The sequence below is a fragment of the Pinus tabuliformis genome, chromosome X (genome assembly GCF_031772625.1).
Source record: "Pinus tabuliformis cultivar Carrire ecotype Pingquan chromosome X, CPIR1, whole genome shotgun sequence".
Classification (NCBI taxonomy): Eukaryota; Viridiplantae; Streptophyta; class Pinopsida; order Pinales; family Pinaceae; genus Pinus; species Pinus tabuliformis.
This window is the reverse complement of record NC_142308.1, coordinates 959,469,822-959,497,361: the sequence shown is the minus strand read 5'-3', so window position 1 is coordinate 959,497,361 and position 27,540 is coordinate 959,469,822. Positions and strand designations below refer to the sequence as shown.

General features: G+C 39.1%; 1 protein-coding gene across 1 annotated transcript in view; it reads left to right on the top strand.

Moving 5' to 3' along the window:
- Nucleotides 1–12,522: 12,522 nt before the first annotated feature.
- The window catches only part of LOC149142897 (bifunctional aspartokinase/homoserine dehydrogenase 2, chloroplastic-like), a 159,145-nt gene continuing 144,127 nt past the window's right edge, over nt 12,523–27,540 (top strand). The window contains exon 1 of the mRNA XM_089451619.1: nt 12,523–13,428. Coding sequence (XP_089307745.1) covers nt 12,523–13,428 — 906 coding nt within the window. The remainder of the gene's footprint in view (nt 13,429–27,540) is intronic.

The window sequence follows — 27,540 nt, the reverse complement described above, 5'->3', positions numbered from 1 at the left end:
CAGTAATGAGGAGAAAAGAGTAGGAAATATTGTAGATCTGAGTTACAGTTGAATATCTAGCTAAGATAAGAGATAAAGAAAGTGTGAGTAGAGCAAGATCAATTTGGTGTAGAGATTGAGAATTTTGCATGAGTAAAGTTAAGTTGGAATGCTTGTGGATATGAGTTTTAAAATGTATGAAAAGGGTGAGATACTAGACAAAGGAAGTTGGTTCCTTCACATAAGGGGATAAGAGTCTCCTTTAGGTTGGTGCTTATAAAGTTCATGGGGTTGGTGCCTGTAAAATTCAAGGGCTTGGTGCCTCCTCCAGGTCAATTCTTGTAAATTTCAAGTAATGCGTGTCTGAGAAACACAAGTTGCATAAAATAACCCTTCTCAGCTCAATACATCTAAGAAACTAGTTCCACACTCATAGACAACATCTCTTGGCCAAAACACCAAATTTGGGCCAAACCTCAATATGCCAAAATTTTGTCGAGCACAAAATTTCAAGTTAACACCCAATTTTAGACCAATAAGAAACTCCAAATTTTGGCTCACTCAATCCTCAAAATTTCGTCTACCTAAAGATCAAATTTTAGAAGACTAAAAATTGGGTTTGCAAAACCCCAAAATTTGGTGCTACCCAATCCTCAAATTTCATTATGAACCAACCTCAAATTTTAACCTATGTTATGTGGAGTAGGACAACCTAAAGCTCGAACTATGATTATGTTTAGTTGCGTGAAGCACTTGACCTGAGAACCTTTCCTGTCTAGCAAGGAATATCGTGACACTTTTGCTGTCGCATCTTTTTACCTCACTCTGACCTATGATCCCCTCTTGGCTCTTAATAAAAAACACATGAAATATCCTTCGCCGATTTCCATCTAACTCATCTCAACCCACACACATATATATGAGGTTGGATGCAACTAGCCGAACCAACATGTTGGTTTAGGTTGTCATGACCCTTCATGTGCCAATGTTCCTTATTACCCAAGCCAACCCCTTATCCCATCTCTTGCATGTGCTCGTCTTGCCAGCTGACTCATCTTGCCCGATTGTGACAGACCCATTTCAACACTAGCTAATTCATCTCCTCTCACTAGTTGGTCCACATGCAATATCACATGTGCCTACGCGTCCTATCCATGGACCATCACACCTCTCATCGCACTCCCGTGTGACCCTTATGAATTCCATTACACATAGGAACTGCCCACGAAATGGATTTAGTTGTATCCCCTTGTCACATGATGGTGAAACCCCAAAATTTGGGTGTTTCACCCCCCATTGTCTCATGAAAGGACTTGATTTCTCATCTAGGTGCACCCATACCATGCAAAATTGCATTGCAACTTAACATGTAACCCAACTCATCTCTGGTATTCCTGAATAATCTCGTGTGCCTAATGTGATCAAGGATTTGAGGGCCTTACATACTCCCTCACTCAAAATCATTGCCGTCCTTGGAAATTCTCCAATCGAAAAAATTAACCCATAAATTCAACAATCAATCTCTCCATAAAAACCTATCACCATGTCTCCAAACTCTTCCTAATTTAACATATCCATCCTCCATAGGAAAATCTAAATGATGATGGCACAACTCATTTATTCATAACATGTCACACCATTCACGTTTCCATCTTCCCAAACCGTCCATAATGCCCTAGAAGGATAGTTCCCTCCTAACTTTGTCTGCAATGTTTCAAGCTTTCTTTATTTTCATGGTACTAACCTCACTACCTTTCTGAAACAAATATTAATGCTTCTACAACATCAAAGACAATCAAAGCAAATAACTATTTTAACTCTTTCTCCCATACTGCAACCAAATTTGTCATGTATTTTCACATTGGTAAATCTCATGTTTTGAACCGATTGGGTGATCAGTCCAATTGTCACATCCAAGTCATGAGAATGCACATCCCCATTTCATCCTCAATTGTTTCTTCTCCCACTCTCATCATATATCTCAACCTTAGCTACTATCATCACCACCTAAGACTTAATTAAGAAGTTTCTCTGCAATGTTCAAGTATTGTGCCTTTGTATCGTCACAAACGTACTCATGACTCATTTTGCAACTTCTTCCATCCACATATTGTATCAAACTAAGTCATCCCCAATCTACTACCTGCAAAGCCTCTACAAAATGAAGTCCTTTGAACAAGTCCACTCCATACCCAAGTCTCATGAAGAGATCCAAACTTTCATGAATTCCATCTCCATAGTCTCACCAAGTCCACCATGCAATCATATAATGTTTCCTTGGTAGCCACAAACATTTTATCTACAACTCTCAGTGTGCCCCCAAGTCTGTCTGGTCTGATTGCGACCAACATCCTCAACCAAGTATCTTCACTCCTCATCTGTTTACTCATATGCATGACCCACTTCTCTCCCATAATGTCCAAACTATCTATGCAAGTTTGGGATGAGGAAAACTCCACTTCCCCATCATCCTTTGAATGTACTACCTAAAGAATTCATACCAAAAGGGTCACATATCTCTCCATGTCCTCCTTCTCAAGAAGGAACCTCTGTGTTAAACATGTCTCAAAATCTCTCCATGATCTCCTCCCTAGGAAAGAACATATGTATCAATATATCTTCCAAATCCAATCATGGTTGTGGCAACCATATGTGATCCACCTCTCCTGGGCTCAAGAATATCCCTCCTTATCTAATGTCTCCTCATAAAGGTGGGTTTTCATCCCAAGTCACTACCGATTGACCCACGGCAATCATATATCAATAGATATCCTAATGAACTCTTTGTTGTCTATATCTCACATAAGGGAATGATCATGATCCTCTACCATTGCACTCCCCAATCTCTGCTACGATGGATAAGTCCTCACAAGTTAACCAAACTATTTCCCAAGTGTCTCCTCACTAAGGTCTTATAAAGGCTACAACTAAGTCTTCCCAATACCCCCATTGGATTCATGTAAACACCCTATCTAAAGCTATATTTATACACTATCAAGATTGATCCAAAGTGGCACAACTCAACCACAAGCATGACCAAAGCGAGATATGGTTGGCCTCTCCAAGTCACCCAATTCTTCCTCCAAATCTCCTCAACAAGTCAAAAATATTTCAAGATGACATACATCGACATGAGGAATCCTTGGTCACATCCATGACATACCATTAGTGAAATTTTGAGCTCTAAAATGGGCATCCTAAGGAAAATAATAAAATAATAGCTAAAATAATAAATAAGAGATGATTTTTTAAGGAAAAATAAAGGAAACTACTTTTTTATTGTATTTTCAGCTTACCTCCTTATAGGTTTACTCAGATGTCAAGTGTCGACACCTATTTGTTTTGGAATCAAATTCCACATCCAACAAGTACCCACTCTTCATACTTCTGAGTAGACCCACAATGAAAAAATTGAAAATACAAGAGAAAAGTGTGTTCAACACTCTTTTCAAAAAAATGGACTACAACAAGGTGGACTGGTGGGTGGTGTATGTTTATAACCATTATGGATCGAGAGGATGGAAAAGGTTGTGGGAGTGGGTGCTAATAAACCCCCATGGGTTGTATGAGGGCTAGTAATGCCCTAGGGGAGGAATGTGGTATTCAAAGAGTTGGGTAGGGTGGCGAAGGATTGGATCTGCCCTATATCCTAGGACAAATGATGGGAGGATGTGGGGAATGGTAAATGGTATGTTGGTGGTATGGGTGACCTAGAAATCAATGATCCAACCTGTGTACACATTTATAATATTTTTATCAATAAAAAAATGTGAATTTGAGCCAAATTAAGATAGCATATTTATATTTAAACAAGATTTGACTTTGCACATGATACTTTGGAGAGAGTGATATGTCCATCCTAGGTGGACATGGTTCATCATTACGAGAAATCACAACCCTTAGGAACACAAAAAAAATTATATTTTATCTCTCAAAAACAACTTGTAGAAACAAAAAAACTATCTTACACATGTAGCAGTATAGTAGGAGATCAATGATACTTCCATACAAATAAGCAGAGCACTATGGTGAATTTATCAAAGGTTATGTGGAACAAACTAGTACACAATATTTTAGAGAAAGGGCTAAATATTGTGGTAGTTCCAAACAATATTCTTGTGGAAGAGTTGGTTGTAACATTTAATCTTCCCTCATATCCAGGAAAATGAAAATGTTGAAGTGATTAGGAAAGAATGCATGGCAGTGCTTGCTTCACCATACATGAATGTGTAGTACATTGAATGAGCAAGCAGATACTATTTTTTGCATTAGTATAAGGAACTAACACATGTATCTACTAGTGGAGAGGGTTTACTATTCAAGTATAACAATTGTAAACATTATATATATATATGAAGAACATATAGATGGTTAAGATACTACTCTACTCCATGAAACTCTCATGTTTATTGGCCTTCATCAACCCATAACAAGTCTACCCATAACTTGAGCATTTGTTGTTGGCTTGAGGGGGTTTGGACCCAGGTTCAGTGTTAGCTGTGCCAACCAACAAAACCATACATTGTCGTCCCTTTCGGCATAACCTGTGTAGTGCAGGCTGCAGTCTCACCCAAGGCAGTATTGGGGGATGACAGAACCAGGTTTTTACATCTAGAGGTATGTGTGATTGGTTTTTGTCACTCCTAGGGCTTTATTCAGACCTTCACAAACCGTAATCCTTAAAATGCAGAAATTACAATAACTTACATATAACAGATTCTAACTCTGAGCCAATTTCTTTAAACATTCATAATATTAATTAAATTAATAGATCTACCACTTTCACACATTCAGTAAGTGTTTCTTATGATAATTGCAATAAACAGAGTGAATTCACAATAATTGTAGAAGCAAACATAAACGCACAGATTACACAAATATTGCTCCAAAATAGTCTTTATTACGTTCAGATCCTACATTACAGACCCTTTCTTCCCTGTGCACACAGTTGTAGGGGCATGTGCACTTAGTTGCGGACTTACCAAGGTCTTCACACACACAGTTGTAGGAGCCTTCCCCTTCGCTAAAGTACAAAGTAGGCAATACAAACCCAAAACTTGCATCTATGTGTTCTTCACTATCTTTTTCTGACTTCCCTATGACCTCCTATGACTCTTTTATATCATCTTCTTTTACAATACCATGGTTCGCAAACTATGGGCTAGTCACAAAACAACTTAAATTCTAACACACTAAGGGGCTTTGACCTTTCTAAAGCCCTTTGACTTCTAATGACCTTCACGCTCTGCTCCTCAAATTGCAGAGACTTTACAAAAATAAAAATAAAAACTATTTGCAAATTGACCCCAAGGGACCCTATCCCAATAGGCCCCCAACACAAAGTCGTGACTTGTCCTCCAGTCACTCTACTGGTGGTGCCTCGATATTCACCTGCAGCTCACTAAACTCTATCTTCAACACTTGCAGGTCTGTTGTTCCCTCTGCAGCAGTCTGACGAACTTCCTCAACCAATATTTCTATGGTTGGTCCTTCGACTACAAGGCCTACGATTCTCTGCGTCTGTTGCATTACCTTCATCTTGCTCTCCACGGACAACATCAAATGACTTTCCTTATCCGCTCAGTGCTGCATCCTCGAAGATATAATGGCTTCCTTTCGACACAGCTTGTCGATCTCGCTCTAAATGAGTTTTCCCTCCTGTAATCTTGTGAACCTTTGCACTGGTGCTAAGGTTTATGCTGCAGACCTTATCTCATCGAATTGTCTCTGCTTTTCCCAGATATCAGCTTCAATCTTCTGCAAAGTTGGATCCTCTTGCAGCATGGTCCATAATTCCATGGCTTGTTCGAACACCTGAGTGTAGCCTTTGACTGCAGCTTCTAAGGTATCCATTTCTCCTTTAATAGCAACCTTGCGCTTCTCTCTAACTTCTAGAGGAGTGGTTGGCTGCAGCTTGAGTTGGAGCTCAGATATTTACAGCTGCAAGTCAAATCTAACTTTTCCAATTTCTGCCTTCGACTCCTTTACTACGGCAGCTAGCTTCTGAATCTTCTCTGTAGAGGCCGCTTCTACTAGAATCTGGAGCTTGGGAAGCTCACTACAGGCCTGTGTAATCACTGCTTCTAACTTCACGACCTCAGGTAGATCGAGATCAAGTTGAGGGAACTGAATTTCTTCTAGTGTATTGGAACGCCTTTCCCTCATCCTGGGTCTCTCGACAATCCTCCAAAAATTCATGACATAAGTATTAAGCCCAGTTATATTAGAACCCTTTGGTGCACTGCGAAGCCAAAGAGACTATTGGCATTGGTACTTCATCCGCGCGGCATTTCCACATGATTTTGCCAGCCAAGATTTGTGCAGTGAACTGCACCACACCATTGGATATGGAACTTATTACATAGCCGCGTGACTACTTCGTCAGCTTGAAGTCGCTCTTCATTTGTTATGCCAATTTCCTCTCTTGTGATTTTCCTACAAATGCCTCTGCAGGGTCCACTCCTTGATATGGCAACAAAGTTATTCTGTGGATTAACATATCAGTGATCGGGGTGAGCCGTCCCAACCAGAGGCACCCATCGTGCACCAATATCAAAAGTTGACGCACACAGACAGTGTTTATAGCGTTGCGTCTAAAATGCGACACGCACAACATGTTCAATAGCCACGCGCACCCAACTCCAACCACCCATTTCATCGGCTCAAGCCGCATGACCCCCGGTTCCTCATAATATACCTTCTTCAAGTACTTGCTCGGTTCCAACTGTGGGAACTTTGCATGGTACCCCAGGTCCCAATCCTCCATTTTTAAGTATGGTACCCGTGCTAGCAAATTGCCCTCAAACGACACATTCTCTGATAGCAAAGCTGTGAAGACCATGAACTTCGTTGAAACCGGGTCTTTGAGCACTTTAGTCGTGGATTTTCTTGGCGGTATATATAGCAGTAGCCGAGTTATCAACTCAACCTCCTCTACATCAATCTCCTGAACATCCCTGACTAGTTCTCCCTCATCTAAGTCTAGGGGCTCCATCGGCTGCATGGATTGATCCATCTTCCCTTCTGTCAGATCTCTGTCAGGTTTTTGCACGACGATTGCCGCATCGATGCTTGCTAAGGATTCTTCTACTTCTTATCTCCCGTTATGGAAGCGGGTGGCTTAGGCCTTGGTGACCTAGGCGCTATAGTAGGAAACCATGTAGGTACATGTTGGGCCGGCTCTGGCTTAGGCCGAGTTGCAGTCATTCTCTCAATGAATATTTCATGCTTCTAGTTAGTTAAATTTATGAATCTCGGCTGTCAAATTTGCTCCTTAATTCTTTCCCAATCCTTGTTGAAAATATAACACTTCTCTTGGTGCAAACTAAAGTGAAAAAACTCAATGCAAATCCTCAGGAAGCAAAGTGTTCAAATGTGGAGTGGCATACTGTATTTATAGCTCAATTTGCATTCAAATCCATCCATTCCCTCCAAGTCTCGGTCATTAATTCGTTCTTGGTGGTATATTTCCAAAGATATGCATCTTAAATGCCCTCTCCCCTCTCCCTTTAATGAAAAAATCGCCATCCAATCAGCTACAATGATTCCAATGGTCACTTTTTGGCCGGGTTGCACGAGACCCACCATCCTAGCACAACTGCTTCATCGCATCTCTCCTCTACGCCTTCCCTTGATTCGTCACGCAACCCAATCACTTCACGCAACCATCCTTCTGGAAATGTATTTTATAGTCCCACACTCCCTTGCAACTGCCTAGAGTACTAAGACTATCCCACCTTCATATAGTCATTGCGCAGGGGCAGGATCACCCCTATACAACTTTAACTGACTCCCATTGACCTTTCCCAGAAACAATTCTCCATTCAGCTTTGCGAGCTGAACTACGCCTCCATCCGTAATCTCCTTAATAATATATGGCCCCAACCAATGCATTTGGAACTTCCTCGGAAACTTCGTGAACTTATTGTCATATAGTAATACCAAATCTCCATTCTTAAAGGTGCATTGTTTAATATGGTGATCATGCCATGCCTTTTTGCAATCCTTCTGAACCTGCTGATGAAAACCTGCCAAGAAGTAGTCTTCCTCCAACTCAAATAGCTATGCGAGGCGTTCCTCCATGGTATCTCGATTGACCATGTTTGTAACTATAGCAGTCCGAAAACTTGGCATGATGTACTCCATTAAAATTACAACTTCCTGTCCATAAACTAGTCTGAACGATGTTTGTCCCGTCAAATTTTTGCATGAAGTTCTATATTCCCTCAGAACAGCTAGTATGCGCACATCCCAATCATTTCGCTTCGCATTGCAAATCTTCGTTAAGGTGTTCTCCAAGATTTTGTCAAATGCTTCCATTGTGTCGTTCACTTGAGGATGATATGACTTACTTTTCTGGTGATACATATGGAATTCTTCGAGAAAAGAATAAATTGTTTCATTTAAGAAGTGAGACCCTCTATCACTCATCAAGATCTTAGGGTAGCCAAACTGAGACAAGATATATTAGTAGATGAACTTTGCAGCTATTGTTGCATTACAATCCTTTATAGGTTGTGCCTCAACCCACCTGGTTAAATATTCGGTCGCTGTTATGATGTATTGAGCCTATGTATTCTTTCCTAGTGGCCAAATTGGCCTTACGAAGTCTATCACCCACTTATCAAATGCTTGTAGTGACACTTGCAGGTTCAAGGGAAATTCATCCCTTCGCAAAGGTCTCCCTGTTCTCTAACAACCATCACATGCCCTGCAATAAGCCTTGGAATCCTTATGCAGAGTCGACCATCATAGTCCCACTCTTAGAATCTTCTGTGCAGTTTATCTTCCCACATAATGTCCTCCCGCAACCCCTTCATGTGCTTCAATGAGGATGCTTTGTCGTTCATACTCTAGGACATATCTTCACAATATTTCATCGGATCCCATGTTATATAAGTGTCCTGCGATAATAGAGAAATCTATAGCCCGGACCACCAATTCCTTCTTCTGCTACATGGTATACCCTTCTGTAGCTGCACCTGTAAACAAGAACTGGTTGATGTATGCAAAATGGTCATCTGTGATGTGCACAACAAAGAGTTGCGCATCAAGCAATCCTTCTGCCAGATTGGTAGGTTCGTCACCATTCTCAATCTGCGAGAGGCGATCTAGTCCAACATTTAGTCATCATGGCTTCACAATTACTTCAAAGACATATTCTTGAAAGAGTAGCAACCATCGAAAGATTTTCACCCCCAACACAAACAATGTAAACTTTGAAATGAGAACTGATACGATTACGCGTTTCGTAGAGGTAGCAAAAAAGTGACCCGATTTTGAAAAATGGTGATGCAAAATACACATTTTTTTTAGCATAGTTTTTGACACTTTAAATTTTTTTATGTACATTAGTTTTTAGAATGTTAATGATTTACATGTTGATTTTAAAAAGTGTTGATTCTGCATCAAGCCCCTTTTTTAAAAGACCTATTTTTTGACTTTAAATTTTCTAATGTATTAAATGTGAATAATTATTTTCTAAATTTAACAATTTTTGAAGTGGTCTTCTTCTTCATATTTTCTTGTTTTTATTTTAATTGTTTTTTTTTGTAGTGAGGTTTTTATTGTTTTGCATATTTAAAGAATAAGGTCGATATTTTAAAGTTTCGATATTCTACATATTTATATATTATTAATTAATTTTCAATGCACATCAAATAATTGTCTCTAAAAAACAATAATTTTTAACAATTGACATAAAAATAACCATTTTCAACATAAATATAACTAAAAAATTACACATTTTGATAATTTTTTGCTAGAAATGACATGTCAAAATCACAATTTTTATAGGAAAAATTTAACAAAAAATGGTTAAATAATAGTTTTTTTTATGAATTTCATGTCAAAAAATAATAATAATCATTGTTTTTTTCAAAAAATAATGATTCACATAAAAATTAAAGCGAAAATCACATAATACAAATATTGAACACATAACAACATTAATTGAATGCTTATTCTTCTCATAAAATGTCAAAGTCAAAACATTACAAATATAACTAATTAATAGTTACAAAAAATGAGCTTGATTTCCAAACATAACTTAAATTTAATCAACAATATCATGTAATCCAAACTCTTCATCCTCTAGAGTTTCATCATTGTCTTCTTTCACAATATTTTCTGCTTCATTTTGCTCATTTTCCTCTTCTGGTGGATCTTTGATGTCTGCAAATCTCCCAATGTATGCCTTTCCAATCATTCCATGTAATGGTGGTTGAGGTTCCTTTTCCTTTTTTGCCACACACGATTCACTAAAATCCCCTTTCTTCAACCCAATTTCTTGCATTGCATTTGGAAGAAATTGAAGAGCATTAATTCTTTGCTGAATAAAATTGCATTGTACTAGATCTTTTTCAATGACAATGCAATTTCTTCCTTTTTGTAGGCAACATGCTAGTGTTGTACCTAATTATCAAGCACAAAAGAAATAATGAAGTAAATTAGTATAATGACATATAAATTAAGAAAGAAGATATTGAAATTCAATTCCATATAATAAAACTTACCTGAGCCAGAAAATAAATCTAGAACCCAATCTCCTTCATTTGAACATATGTCTATAAGATAGTTAATCAATAACTGTGGTTTTTGATAAATATTAACTATCTCTCTTTTTGCTTCTTTGTCTTCATATGCTAGTTTTTTCACAACAACATCATAAGCCAGTACTTGGCTATGACTCTTTCCATCTACCCGATTAAAAAGCATAGACATATAGCTATCATCTTTTGCCCAACTATCAATATGGATGAACTCACAATCATTTATAAATGGTTGATCTTCACAGTTAAGAATATTTGACTTTTGCCTGTAACATGAAATAATAAAAGTTCAATTAACTTGTACATAAATGAATTTTTTAACATTAATCAAACATACATTTTCAATGTCTTACCATGTAAGCTGCATCCTTGAGTTTGTTTTCCCCTTGAAGCTTGACAATAACATTGTTAATTGTGTGTCTGAATGAAATGTCACAAATCTCCATATTGGTTATTGCAGAAACTATGGGTAATATCTGCAATAACTAGGGCATTATCCCTTTTAGGTATGAGTTTAGGAATGTCTTCACAGTCGCATTGTATTACTTGATATTGAATAGTGTCAATCCCATTCCAAATGAAATGAGTAAGAGTTGGATCAAGTTCAACATTCCTAAGACACTGCTTATTTAGTCTTTCGATCTTAATTTTTTCAGTAAAGGTTATGAAAATATATAGTGCTCCATTTGCATCCTTCCTCATCTTTAATAAAATAAAAAAATATATGTATAAGTTATAAAATAAAAATACTATGCAGATGAATAAAAATGAATGTATAAATCAACATACATTTTTAAATGCAAGATAATTTTTTTTTTAGTGTTGATGTAGAACTTGAATCTGGATAGTTGTGTACAACATCATCCCAACTATCTTCATTCAACAATTTAACCATTTGTTCTTGTATTTTCATGTAAACTTTGTGACTAAATAGATAAAGTAAAAAAATTTAATATAATGATATGTATAAAAAATACTACCAAGAACAATATGTTATATTTAAAAGAAAATTATAATCTAGAAATAAGTAAAAATAATTCAACAAACTTACTTTTGAAATTCCTCAGATATTTCCTCCAATGATAATCCCCATGACCTCACATGAGATAATATTGCTTTGACAAGTTTTTCATCCTTCACTCCTTATAGTGCTCTCCAAGGTGTGATAGTCATATCTTCTGGAAGCTGCTTCATTTCAGGACCTGATTTACTGTTGCTACATATCAATGGTTTAGACCTTTTCACCTTCTGGTTTTTAATGCCAATGTTCTCCCACATGCTAAAAATATCATTAATCAATTCCCATATCTCTCCAGTTCTAAATTCCAAAGGGAAAATGTTATCAATACCTATGAATATATCAATGTTTACTCTTCTGCCTTTTGAATTGATTTCCTCAATTTGATAGCCTATTTCCATACAACATTCCTTTCAGAATCTACAATAACATTTATCTTATCCCCACCACATTTTTCTTCAAATTCACTATGAATAAATTTAACCCTTTGGATGAAATTCATAGACATCCTATATTCATTATCTGAATTATGATCCCATGCCACTAAATTTGCTTCTGTATCTGATAAACCAACATAAATGATACATTTCATTATTTCAAAACATGGGTTATTGGGATATTCCTCCATCAATTGTCTTTGAGCTTCTACAAAATGGTTCCCCCTAAGCACATAATAATTGTATTCAAAACATTTTGACTTATCAAATGCTTCTTTGTTGGGAACTTGAACTGGATCAACAAGAAGCACATAATTAACCACATGAGCATATGGATTGTACCTCATCAATGTCTTCAAGTTGTGAACATGCAGGTGGTGTGGCTTTCTGATTTGATATTTACATTGTCCTTCACTTGTCTTATAGATTTGTCTCACATTAAGTTGAAATGTACAACCACCCTCAATTAAGTTTCTCTTTGTCAACAAAATTGAAAAAGATTGTAGGATAACTCATTCCTGCAAAGGACGGAGGAGCGATGGCGGCGAAGCATGGATCTAGGGTTTCAGGAGGGTTTCTATGCGCCGCCGCGACCCCATCAGACCTGCTCCCATACGGATCTGCAAGACGGCAGGCCACTGGTTACTATGAACTCGACGCCCCCCTAGGGTCCTGGATCGGATCTGCAGCGGAAAAGGATTTCAATGAATCGATCCACAGGAAAATACGACTGGTACGCTTCCCCTCCTTCAGGGTGCAGATAGTTCACCTCACGGCGGCAACAGAAAGGTTTCATTTGGAATATCCAACTCAATCGGTTCTAGCCAGTCGCACTGTTACACCAATATCCGAGAACGCATTGCACAGACAAGGAAAATCTGTCTGCGATTATGAAGGAGTGAGGCGTATACCAGCTTCGTTGCCCCATTTCAGTACGCCGTGGGTTCGATCGGCCGTCCCAGGGCGAATCTTAAATGGAAAAGTTGTAGATCTAGAAAGGGGGAGGAGTAGGGACCTGGTTTCGTGCTATGAAGCCCCTATACTCTCTGCAGCGAAACAAATTTTCATCAGATCAACAGAAGGCAGACATTTTTGTCTGCAGATCTGGGGAAGCATGAGGGTTCTGGAGCTTAAAAAAAAAATCCAGGACAAACTGGGAATCCCAGTTGCATTTCAAATCTTAATATTTTCTGGGATATGCATGCAGGAACATCACACACTCCAGCACTACAGGGTAGCAAAGGACTCAACAATTATCCTCAATCACCGTCTGCGAGGTGGGTCAAAGGGATCTACATCAAAACCTACAGGCACCTATCGTGATGCAGCCAAAGGGAAAGAACCTCTAAAGGGGAAAGAACCGGCAGCAGTCAATATATCGCCGGGGCAGTATATCGTGGATCAAATGCCAGAGAGCCCCTCCATCTCGCTGGATATTCCAGAGGTAAAGTGCATTTTTTCAGATCTGGAAAAAAATGTTGTTATCTGTAGATTTAACGGGTTCTGGCCTAAAACTGAGGCTTTGTATCAATGGATTCACACGGTCTGGACAAAAAACTGCCAGATCCACCTATGCTCGAAGGGCTTCTTCATAGTAGTATTCCTTGTAGAAGAAGAAAAGGAAAAAATTCTCAGTGAAGGACCATGGTTCTGGGGCAGTGCGGGATTATTTGTCACCCCATGGTTTCAAGAGTTTGATGCAAATACTATGGTGGTATCAAGGATGCCAGTATGGGTAAGGTTGCATAACCTCCCAATACACTTTTGGCATTTCAAGACCTTATCAGCTATAGGGAATACCCTTGGAAGAATGTTAAAGATTGATACAGATAGACATTTAAAAGGAATTTTTACTTTTGCTAGGATATGTGTCGAGGTAGATCTCAGCCAAGGATTACCTGAAAGCATCATCCTGAATTTTAACAATATTCAGTGGAAACAACCTTTGGACTATGAGAACACAGCATTCAGGTGCAGGGGCTGTCAACAAACAGGCCATTTGCTCAATGCATGTCCCAGCAAGAGCAAGCCACAACAAAGGAAGCACAAAGGGTGGCAGAACTTAGATGAAGTCTTAAAGAGGAGAACCGCACGAAAGAAAGCCCCTTCGGTAACAGAAGAGGAAAAAACAGAAGCAGAAGAGGATGATACCACCATAGAGGAAGTTGAAATAGAGAATCAGAAGGAAAATAGAGCAGTCAACAAGGATCCACATCCACATACAATTCAGGCAGAGACCCAGCAAAACAATGCAGAGCTGACAAGCGTGGATCAAAGCATGGGAGGCAACAAAAGGCAGCACCACTCAGATACTTCAGATTCAGATAAAGAATCAGGGCAGCCGAACGAAACAACTCAGTTAGTCATTGCTTCGATCGAGCCCACTCTGGGTGAGTGGCGAAAGGTCGAAAAGAAAAAGGGGCGAAAAACATGAAGCATGAGTTTTGCTCAATGCTGGAGACATTTTTTCCCCCTTTTCTTTCTCTTTTCCCTTCTCTTCTCTTCTTCTTTGTGCACATTAGTCTTCTAATGTACGTGGGGTGCGTCAGCACTCGTGCCCAAGTGGCATTTTTCTGAATGCTTCATTGCATCTGCTAGTGTAACTTTTCATTAATTCTTTAATAAAAGGTTACCGTTTTTTTTCCTTGGAAAAAAAAGTTTCTCTTTGTCAAGTTCTGTTGAATGGCATTTTGTTTTGTTTTAATAATGCCATCCTTTAAATAAGCTCTTGGTGTAATGATTTCCCTGCTTTCTTTTGAAGTTTCACTTGGATCTTCACTGTTGGTAATGACTAATTGAGAATGTTCAACTTTACCTTTCTTCCTCCTAACATTCTTCTCATTAACTAGAACAGAGGAATTCCTGGGTATTATTACTTTTGGTCTTTTATGGCTCTTCTCCTTTCTAACATCAGTTCCAATGTCATCCTCAGTAATGGAAACATATTCTTCAGTGTCAGTTTCAACTTCCTCATCTTCAAAAGTAACTTGTCTACCTTTGCTAGATTTATCCACTAGAGGTATTTTTTTTATCCCTTGGATGTAGTTTTGTAGCATCATGAATTACTACTTTTTGTTTGTTTGCCATATCTTCTTCTGACCCTAAGTAGAAACTGTTGACAACATTCATAATATCTTTCTCTATGAAATGAATGCCTCCCAACATAATTGAAAGACTTTCAACAAAATTCTGTCAAACAAAATATCATATGTCAATAAAAACTAAGTTATAAAAATATAATGAGATAGTTACAATAACGCAAAACACAAAAATAAATAACAATACTTATGATATCTTGTGCAATCTCATTTACGATTTGTTTACACAACTTTGTAGATACCTCTCTCATGTCATACAATGAATATAATAATTGATATTTAATCTTGTCATGTGACTTGGGTGGTTTCGTAAGTATATAAAAAACTTTAGTGTTCGGTAACAAACACATGTCTATGATCTTTCCCAGCACCTCATAAATTCCACTATCGTTAGGGATATCAACATATAGATATATTTGCACATCTGCGCCTTCTCTTTCTTTCACATACCATACATTTTATGGAAGTATGAATTCTTTTGATTTCTTCTAGTATGAAATCGTCTTCTTATCGTTTGATGCACTTGATAGATTTGTAGCTATTATCGCATGCTTGGTTTGTTCAATAGTTCTTTCCGAGGATCCACCTTTAATTTTAGCAGTCTTTAGTCTAGTAAGATTCACATAAATATTCTTTGATGCCATTTTCTTGAAAAAAAATACACATATATAAATCAGTAAATTATAAAAAAATAATAGCTTAAATTAACAGACAAAACAATAAATGATAATTAATTTTGTAAAACATAAAAATTTAAAAAAAATAAAAACAAAAAATGCAGCCCCCTCCTGCCCCACCCCGGAAATCGGCTCGCCAACTGGGCCCCTGCCCAGCCTCCTGCCCCACCTCGACAGCCCAACTGTCGGCCCGGGAATTGGCCTGCCACCCCAGTAGGTCATTGGGCTGTCGGGGTGGGGCGGGGGGTTGGGCGCCGTTGGGCTGCCAGGGTGGAGTGGGGGGGGCTGGTGCCCAGCTTCCTGCCCCACCCTAGTGGCCCAACGGCTCGTCGGAGTGGCGGGCTGAAATGGCCTGCCACCCGGGCTGGTCGTTGGGCTGCTAGGGTTGGGCGGGGGGTTGGGCCGTTGGGGTGGGGTGGAGGGGTTGGCTCCCAGCCCCCTGCCCCACCCCAGCAGCCCAGCAACCCGCCACCCGGGCCAACCGTTGGGCCACTGGGGTGGGGTGGTGGACCGCTAGGGTAGGGCAGGGGGCCAGGCAGCTAGCCCCTCTCCCACGGGCCCGTTGGGCCACCGAGGAGCATGATAGGGCCCACCATGCCCACTGTGGACGTAGTGGATAAATCTATATCATTTAAATTTTTACACACAACAAAAGAGAAACTAACCTTTCAAATGCGATAATCTTCCATTGAATATGTTGTTGATAATAATGTAGCTGCTCCACAAGTTCGCTGCAAGTCTTTTAACGAACCTCGAAAAACCTTGATGTGATGTGAGGAATAGTGATAATGAAATTTATGTTATAGCGAAAATTACGAAATTGTTTTACCGCACGGTTAATGTGGGACTAATTTGTTTTTATAAAAACTTTAACATGTAAATTTTGTTATGGTGATATAGGGAACTATGATAAACGAACATTACAGATATAGGAAACTATGACAAAATGAACATTACAGATATAGGGAACTATGATAAAATGAACATTATGGAATTGTTTTACCACATAGTGAATGTGGGATTAATTTGTTTTTATAAAGACTTTAACATATAATTCTTGTTATGGAGATATAGTAAACTATGATATAGCGAACATTACGGAATTGTTTTACAGCACGGTGAATGTGGGATTAATTTGTTTTAGAAGATATAATAAAAATTAAAAAAACATTCAATTGTCTAGTAAATATTATATAGTTTAAGTAAAAAATTAATTTAGGTAAAAGATTTAGTTTACAATTTTAATTTAAATATTTAATTTAAAAGATTTATTTCATAAGAAAATTTTAGTTAAAATTTTTCAATAAATTGTAGAAGAAAATTATGGAGGGAAATACATGAAACAAAATTTTTGGAGGGAAAAAATTTGGCGAAAATTTTTGGAGGGAAACTTTGGAGGGAAATTTTCATTCTTTAAGCTATATATTATCATTAGGAGAGAGTGAATTTGTATCATTCAACCTCTTCTGTTTGAAAGGCATGGATTCTTCTGATAGTGAAGTTTCACTTTGTGAAGCATCAACATCTTCATCGCGTAACAAATCTATTCATATTGATGAATATAATGGAAATTCTTCCACTATGAATAGAGAGTGAAATCTTCCACTTAGTCCTAATCCTAAGGACTATGAGAGAAAAACTAATGAAAGACAGGATGAAGAATTTTAAATAAATAAAGATTCATGGTTTCTGCTTAGTCCTAATCCTATGGACTATGAGAGCAGTAGTGATGAAGAACATGATGAATATTTTCAAATACATAAAGAGTTGTGGTTTCCACTTACTCCTAATCCTATGGAATATGAGAGCAACAATGATGAAGAGCATGATTAAGAATTTCAAATGAATAGAGTGTCATGGTGTCCACTTAGTCCTAATCCTATGGACTATGAGAGAAACAATGATGAAGAGCACGATGAAGAATTTCAAAAGAATGGAGTGTCACGGTGTCCACTTAGTCTTAATCCTATGGACTATGAGAGCAGTAGTGATGAAGAATTTCAAAAGAATGGAGTGTCATAGTGTCCACTTAGTCCTAACCCTATGGACTATGAGAGCAGCAGTGATGAAGAGCATGATAAAGAATTTCAAATGAATAGAGTGTCACAGTGTCCACTTAGTCCTAATCCTATGGACTATGAGAGCAGCAATGATGAAGAATTTCAAATGAATAGAGTGTCATGGTGTCCACTTAGTCCTAATCCGTAGAAAATTTCTACAAATCTATCTCTGATACCATGTAGAAAATCTGATATAGGTTAACCCGATAATGCAATATAAATCAAAGAAAAATACTACAACCTAATTCTACTATCATTTTGCGAAAGCTTAAAGATCGATCTAAACAATATAACCAGAAGAAGAAGAATCAATGGCATAATACACATGAAAATACTTTGGGGAAAGCCTCAGCTAAAAACCCCACACTATTGTATTATCATACATGGTGGAAATACATAGGAATTATACAAAGCCTTAGCTCTCACAGCTAGCCAGCTCTCAGTACAATCCTCACAAATGCTCATAGGCAATCTTGGCTTGTCTCCAGCCTTCCTCTCTGCCCTCCAAGCTCCTATTTCCTTGCGTTGTTCCTTGTGGACGATTAGCCTTTATCAAGTGGATGATCAATCCTCTAAAACTGCGCAATCTTCAAGGATGAATCCTTGATTGCATGCATGAGTTTTATCCATGAGAAAACACATGAAACTGATAGTACACTATCCTTGAACATTAATCTCAACTGGGTCTTTCTCATAATAGACGTGCATGAGTTTCTGATGAGCGAATCTTCAGTTAATTGGAGTAGCACTAGTTGAGTGCATTAATGCATCAAATGACTATTAACTCACCATTAGTTCCTCAAACAATTTGGAACTAATTTAACTGGACTTAACTCAGTAAACTGATTTAACTAATTACAACTCAAATATAACTCAATCTTATCTCCTTAATTTAAGGGATAACTCTTGCATGACTTCAGAAAGACTTCTAACTTGAATTTCTCCAACTAATTAATTTAAAATAAATAAATTAATTATTTCCAGGTAGTTGTTAAAACTAAATTCGATTTTAATTCACAATTTAATTCAAGGACAAATTAAATTGGAATATTCTTGTTGCTATATTTCAACACTCCCTCTCACAAGAAAGGGATTATCTGCCACCTCGATCCTATCTCTATGGAACTCAAATTTACACTTTGACAATGCCTTTGTCAAAAGGTCGGCATCTTGCTCCTCTGTCAAAATATACTGTAGCAACATGATCCTCCTCACTACATAGTCTCTGAGATGATGATACCGGATGTCGATGTGCTTGGACCTATCATGAAATATTGGATTCTCAGAGAGTTTGATACAACTCTGATTATCACAATAGATCATAGTTGGATCCATCCTCTGATCAAACAAACCAACTAGGATTTTTTGAATCTAGATGGCCTCACAAGCTGCCTGACTTGCAGCCATGTATTCTACCTTTGCCGAGCTAAGTGAATCCGACCTCTTTTTCTTGCTATACCAAGAAACTGCCGCTGACCCAAGGTTGAAAATCCCTCCTGATGTGCTCTTCCAATCTGATGGACTCCTTGCCCAATCTGCATAAGTGAAGCCCTGTAGCTTGACTCCCTCTCTCCATCTGTACCATAATCCATACTGAGATGTGCCTCTGAGGTATCTCAATACATGCTTTGCTTCCTTCCAAAACATCTTGGTAGGCTGAACCATCACTTGACTCAGCTGGTTCAACACATAACACAAATCTGGTCGTGTGTTCACTAAGTACATCAGTGAACCCACAAGCTGCTTGTACACAGTAGCCTCTACTTGGGATGAAGACAATATACCGATGAGCCAAAGATTCTGAAAATATACCGCTGTGTTGCATGCCTTAGCCCACAAGTGAAGTGGTAGGCCTTGGTCATGCAACATTGCCCGTGCTGCCCCTACAATAGTTCTATTCTTCCTCTTGGCCACCCCATTCTGTTGTGGGTTATGAGGTGCTATCAACTCTTGTTCAATTCCTTCCGTTGCACAGAAGTTCTTAAATTCTTGAGAGACATATTCTCCACTGTTGTCGCTTCTCAAGGCCTTGATCTTCTTCCCTGACTCTTTATCGACCAAAGCTTTGAACTCACAAAACTTTGTGAAGGTTTGGTCCTTCTTCTGCATGAAATAAATTCATAATTTATGAGAATAGTCATAAATGAAAATCACATAATACCTTTGCTTCACTGTGGATGCCTTCGAGAATGGTCCACACAAATCAGTATGAACTCACTCTAAGATAGCCTCTGCTCGACTCTCTCAATCATGAAAGGAAGACTTGGTGTACTTTCCCAAGGTACAACCTTTTCATGTGTCAACTTGCTCAAGTTTACCTTTGGGAAGTCTTGTAGATATCTGCTGCATTATCTTCAAAGCCCCATGATGCAAATGGCCCAAAGGCCTGTGCCACAACTCACCAATGTTTTGGCTTTTCACCAATTTTTCTTTCGTACTCAATTATGCATAATCATCTACCTCTAGTTTATAGAGATTCTTCACCTGAATCCCTATCCTCTTGGTCTGACCCATGGCTCTGTGTCTTAGGAACGCCTTTCCTTTCCTAAAGGAAACTTCATAGCATTTGTCCTCCAACATCGCGACTGATACCAAGTTCTTCTTCAGTCCAGGCACATACATCACATTTGTCAAGGTGAGAGGAGCTCCATGCTCCCTCTGAAAAGCAACCATGCCCACTCTTGAAACATTATACCTTCCGTCGTCACCCATCTCTATGCACATCTTGAGGTCTTTCTCCTCCAAGGCACTGAATAAATTTTTATCACCGGTCATGTGGAATGAGGCTCCACTGTCAAGATACACAACCCACCATCGATGACACCATGCATGCGATGAGGGTAAAGTCCATTTCGAACTGAGAGGCTAATGCCTCACCTTCCGATCCTTCCGAGGATCCCTTCTTGGACTTCTTTGATGGGCAATTAGTCGCATAATGTCCCATCTTGTGACAATTAAAGCATCTTACTTTAGACATGTCACCCTTCTTCCCTCCATGAGAAGAATTTGATTTGAAATGGGAAGGCTTCCCCTTCCCTTTCCTTGCCTTAATTGCTAAGGCCAGATTTTCTTCATCATCATTCTTGGATGAAGAACCATCTCGTGTGCTCCTCCTGATCTCCTCCTACATAAGATCTGACCACAATCGTTCCCAATCCGACAGTTTCTCCCTTCCATTCACAGAGTCCTGGTAGCTATTCCAACTCTTTGGAAGGCCAAGGAGAGCGAGGCTCACCATATCATCATCGGTAGTAGTTATTCCCACACTGCCAAGCTCATCTCTACAGGTGGTGAGCTTGTTCATATATGTGGAAATAGTATCGCCCTTCTCCATCTTGATTCTTTGAAGCTTAACCTTGAGCGCCAATTTCCTATGGTCGCTATTGTTCTGGTAGAGGTCCTTCAATGTCTTCCATATTGAAAATGGAGTATCCTTCCCATGGAGACTCGAGACAATATGGTCTCAAACTCCCTCAAGGATGATCCATCTCGCCTTCACCACACACTTCTTCCACTCAGCCAACTCTTGTGCATTAGTTGAAGCTGGCTTTGGGATTTCTTGATCAATGAATTCCTTCAAACCATTGTCTTCTAATACAACCTCCATTCTATCTTTCCAGGTTATGTAATTCGAGCTACCTTCCAAGGCATACTCGAGTCTCAAGCCATAGAACGCCATTGGACAACCTTGAAGTATGATATGAATTTGATTTTCACCTGCAACCCCGAACTTCAAACTTCGAAATATCTTCTCAGTATATTGTTCACAGCTCCGATACCATGTAGAAAATTTCTACAAATCTAGCTTTGATACCATGTAGAAAATCTGATATAGGTTAACCCGATAATGCAAAATAAATCAAAGCAGAATACCATAACCTACTTCTACTATCAATTTATGAAAGCTTAAAGATCGAGTTGAACAATATAACCAGAAGAAGAAGAATCAATGGCACAATACACATGAAAATACTTTGGGGAAATCCTTAGCTAAAAACCCCACACTATTGTATTATCATACATGGTGGAAATACATAGGAATTATGCAAAGCCTTAGCTCTCACAGCTAGCCAGCTCTCAGTACAAACCTCACAGATGCTCACAGGTAATCTTGGCTTCTCTCCAGCCTTCCTCTCTTCCCTCCAAGCTCCTATTTCCTTTCACTGTTCCTTGTGGATGATTACCCTTTACCAAGTGGATGATCAATCCTCCAAAATTGCGCAATCTTCAAGGATGAATCCTTGATTGCATGCATGAGTTTTATCCTGAGAAAACACGTGCAACTGATAGTACACTGTCCTTGAACATTAATTTCAATGTAGGTTTTAACCCCGTACAGTAATTACATGCATACGAATTCTAAAACACAGAAAATAAACAATGCAATAGCATAAACATAAAACACATATACATAGAGATTTCCCTTGGATCCCAAAACCAGGACTACCAGCTTGATTTTTCATTATGTTCCTTTCAATGTTACAATACATATTTATACATGCCAAAGCATCCAATACCATGGACCGAAAACCATCGTGTCCAAAACCATGGACCGAAAACCATCGCGTCCAGAAAACATGTGCGAAAATCATGCACAAAACCATAGGTGGGTCCGCCAACCTAACATAGGGTCCAAAACCAAAATTTTCCAGAAGTGGGGTTATGGGTACACCTCAAACCCCCTATTGCCTCCCCCCCTCTAACCCCTGGTTAACTACGTGGGCTAGTCGTGGAAATAATATAACACAACCCAACATTCTCCCACTTGTTGTTTTCTTTCCATAGGGGGGCACAAGAGAGCTTAGTCATTTATCCAGCCCTGCAACGCCCATTGTTTCTCTACACCAAGAGAACTTCTCAGAGCTCATAGATTTTGTCAATGCATCTACAGTATTCTTCAAAGTGTCCACCTTTACCAGCAACACCTTTTTATCTTCTATCATATCCCTCACAAAGTGATACTAAACATCAATGTGCTTTGTCTTTGCATGATATGCAGGGTTCTTTGCCAAGAAAATTGCACTTTCGCTATCACAGTCTATCCTTATAGCTTCCTGTACTAACCCCATACTTGAACAGAATCTCTGCAACCAAACTGCTTCCTTGTTTGCATGAGTGGCTGCCATGTATTCTGCCTCTGTAGTTGATAGTGCCACTATAGATTTTTTCTTACTCATCCAACTGACTACACCTCCAAATAGGTTAAACACATACCCACTTGTAGATCTTCTCTGATCCAAATCTCCAGCCCAGTCTGCATCAACAAAGCCATGAATATCCAACACTCTGTCCAATCCTGGTCTTCCTTGGTAGCACAAACCATAATCCCTAGTGCCATGCAAATACCTAAAAACCTGCTTCACTGCTGTCCAGTGCTCCTTCCCTGGTTTTGACATAAACCTTCTCAATACTCCCACTACATGTGCAATGTCTGGTCTAGTACAAACCATTGCATACATCGGGCTACTGACTGCACTTGCATATGGAACACGGAACATGTCCTCTTCCTCTTCTTGTGTCTTAGGACACTGTTCAGCAGATAACCTCACACCTACAGGAATAGGAACCTTCACCGGTTTACTATCTTGCATATTAAACCTCTGCAATATTGTCTTGACATACTTCCTCTGGTTTAACCAGAGCTTCCTCTTTACCCAATCTCTTTTAATTTCCATGCCCAAAATATAATTTGCAACACCAAGATCTTTCATGTCGAATTTGGAGGACAATTGGGTCTTCAAATCCTGGATAACTTCTTTGTCATTTCCAACCAGCAACATATTATCCACATACAAGACCAGATAAATAACACGGTCACCAATTAATTTAAAATACACATAGTGATCTGCTTTGCTTCTGGTGAAGCCAAATCCCCATATAAATGTATCAAATTTCTGATACCACATCCTTGGTGACTGTTTTAACCCATACAGAGACTTCTTTAACTTACATACCAGTTCTTTCTTACCCTTCATCGCAAAGCCTTCAGGTTGCTTCATGTAGATCTCCTCTTCCAGATCCTCATGAAGAAATGTTGTCTTCACATCCATCTGTTCTACCTCAAAATCAAAAGCAGCAGCAATAGATAAAAGTAATCTAATAGAAGTTACCTTGGCAACAGGAGAAAAAAATATCATCAAAATCAATTCCCGGCATCGGGAATAACCTTTTGCTACCAACCAAGCTTTGTATTTCTCCACTTTTCCTTTTGCATTTGTCTTCTTTTTGAACACCCATTTGCTGCCAATGGGTTTCCTTCCAGCTGGAAACTCCACCAGATCCCAAGCCTCATTTTTGTGCAAAGATGCCATTTCATCAACCATGGCCTCTTTCCAGAGTTTTCCATCCTTTGAATCCACTGCTTCCTTCACAGTTCTGGGATCATCATCAGTAACAGACAAAGCAAAATTTGAACAGAAAGCAGATGGACTATACCTTTCTGGCTGCCTTCTTTCTCGAACTGATCTTCTCATAGCCAGAGTTTGTGGCTCTTCATCTTCTGATTCCTCCTCTGTTGTAGAGTCTGATTCTTCGTCCTTTAGCTCAAACTCTATCTTTTCGGGTTCCTTTGGTTGGACTTCATGTTTAATAACATCTTTCACCTCTCTGAACACCACATCTCGGCTGTACACAACCTTCCTTGTTATTGGGTTCCAAAGCTTATAACCCTTTAAACCATCCTTATACCCAATAAAGATGCACTTTTTAGATTTACTATCCAACTTGGTTCGTTTCTCCTTTGGAACATGTACATATAAATCACATCCAGATACCCTTAGATGTGAAAGAGAGGGTTTCTTACCAGTCCATACCTCTTGTGGAGTCTTATCCTCCAACGCTGATGAAGGTGACCTGTTGACCAGGTAACATGCAATATCCACCGCCTCTGCCCAGAATTCATATCCTAACCCGGCACCACTGAGCATGCTTCTTGCCCTTTCCATCAATGTCTTGTTCATTCTTTCTGCAACTCCATTTTGCTGAGGTGCATATGGAGTAGTCTTCTGCCGTGCTATACCACACTTCTTACAGGATTCTTCAAATTCCTTGCTGCAAAACTCTCCACCATTATCTGTCCTTAGCACCTTTATATTTTCTTTTTCTGGTTTTCCACTAGAGCCTTAAATTCTTTAAACTTGTCAAAGACTTCAGATTTATTCTTAAGGAAATATATCCATGTATTCCTTGAGAAGTCATCTATAAATGATACATAGTACACAGACTTAGCCAGTGATGGAACCTTCACAGGTCCAAACACATCATTGTGCACAAGCTCTAATATATGTTTCACCCTCTTACCACCAAAGGGGAAACTCACTTGATTCTGCTTCCCGTATACACAATTTTCACAGAAATCAAAATCCAGAGAGCTAATACTCATACCTTCTACCATACCTTTACCATGAAGTATTCGAAGGCCCTTCTCTCCAATATGTCCAAGCCTTTGATGCCACATCATGGTCTTTTCTTCAGAGACCACTAGATTTTCTGCTCCACTTTCAGGAACCACGGAACTGTTGCACCGATCAACAACAGTGCTACCTTGCAGCTTGGACAGAGTTCCAATCCGAACTCCCCACATCAATACCAATGCTTCCCGGACCATCTTGCAGGTATCCTTCTCGAACACTATTTCTACACCTGCATCATCCAGTTTGCTTACAGAAATCAAATTTCTGGCTAATGCAGGAATATGTAGAACACCTAGAAGCGTTCTAACCTTCCACCTTGCAGCTTCAACTTTACTTTTCCACGACCAATGATTCTAGGCTTCCTGTCATCCCCAAGAAGACATCACCACCATCATATTTCTCATACTCGCAAAACCACTCTCTATGGGGAGTGAAGTGAAAGGATGCACCTGAGTCAATCAACCATGCCTCATGATCTACATGTGTACTTGAAGAAGCCAAGTACACATCCCCACCTTCATATGAGGTGGTTTTCGCCTCTACAGAAGGAGCCTCATCAGATCCCTTTCCTTTGTCAGGAGCTTTAGATTTACATTCCCTTTTAAAGTGGCCTTCCTTTCCGCATTTCTAGCACACCACCTTTAGAGGTTTTCCTGGAGATTTAGATCTCCCTCTAGATTCAGATATCCAACTCAATGACTTGTTTTTGTTTCTATTTTGGGACCGTCCTCATACAGACAAGGCATCACCATTCTGGCTCTCCATATTTTTTCGTCTCATCTCCTCTGTCAGTAAGGCTGAGACTATTTCATCAGATTGCAAGGTAGTTGCATTGCTACCTATTGCAATAACCATACTATCCCATGAATCTGGTAGAGAACACAACAAACTGATGCACTTATCTTCATCTAAAATTTTAATATCAACAGATGCTAACTGAATTACCACAGTATTAAATGCGTTCAGATGCTCTATCACTGAGTCTCCATCTTTCATCCTCAAGTTATACAACTTTTTCCGCAGGAACAGTTTATTCACCAGAGACTTAGATTGGTACAAAGTCCCTAACTTGTCCCACAAAGCCTTCGCCGTAGCTTCCCCTGATACATTCAACAATGCTGAATTTGAGACACACAATCGTATTGTTCTCTTTGCCTTCCGATCCAACTTCTTCCATTCTTCATCGGACACTCCCGTTGGTTTAGTACGCGGATCTACAACGATCCACTGATCTTTATCCACCGGCAGATCCTCCATCTTGAGTTTCCACAACTGAAAACTCTGACCATTAAATTTCTTGATATCTATCTTTCCACTGCTCACCATCTTCTTTCACCACTAGAATCGATCTCGCAGATCTCCCACTGAACAGGGTCTGCCGCAAGCCCGAGCGAAACCCCTCAGCAACAAAGGCGTCCCCTTGAAGCCAAATCTGCTCTGATACCAAATGTAGGTTTTAACCCCGTATAGTAATTACCTGCATACGAATTCTAAAACACAGAAAATAAACAATGCGAGAGCATAAACATAAAAACATATACACAGAGATTTCCCTGGATCCCAAAACCAGGACTACCAACTTGATTTTTCATTATGTTCCTTTCAATGTTACAATACATATTTATACATGCTGAAGCATCCAATACCATGGACTGAAAACCATCGTGTCCAAAACCATGGACCAAAAACCATCGCATCCAAAAAACATGTGCGAAAATCATGCACAAAACCATAGGTGGGTCTGCCCAACCTAACATAGGGTCCAAAACCAAAATTTTTCAGGGCGCTGCCCCAGACCCCATAAGGTGGGGTTTATGGAAACACCTCAAACCCCCTTGTGACCTCCCCCCTCTAACCCTTGGTTAACTATGTGGGCTAGTCGTGGAAAGAATATAACACAACCCAACACTCAACTGGATCTTTCTCAAAATAGACATGCATGAGTTTCTGATGAGGGAATCTTTAGTTAACTGGAGTAGCACTAGTTGAGTGCATTAATGCATCAATTGATTGTTAACTCACTATTAGTTCCTCAAACAGTTTGGAACTAATTTAACTGGACTTAACTCAGTAAACTGAGTTAACTAATTAAAACTCAAATATAACTCAATATTATCTCCTTAATTTAAGGGATAACTCTTGCATGACTTCAGAAAGACTTATAACTTGAATTTCTCCAACTAGTTAATTTAAAAATAAATTAATTAATTATTTCCAAGTAGTTGTTAAGAATAAATTCGATTTTAATTCACAATTTAATTCAAGGACAATTAAATTGGAATATTATTGTTGCCATATTTCAACAGCAG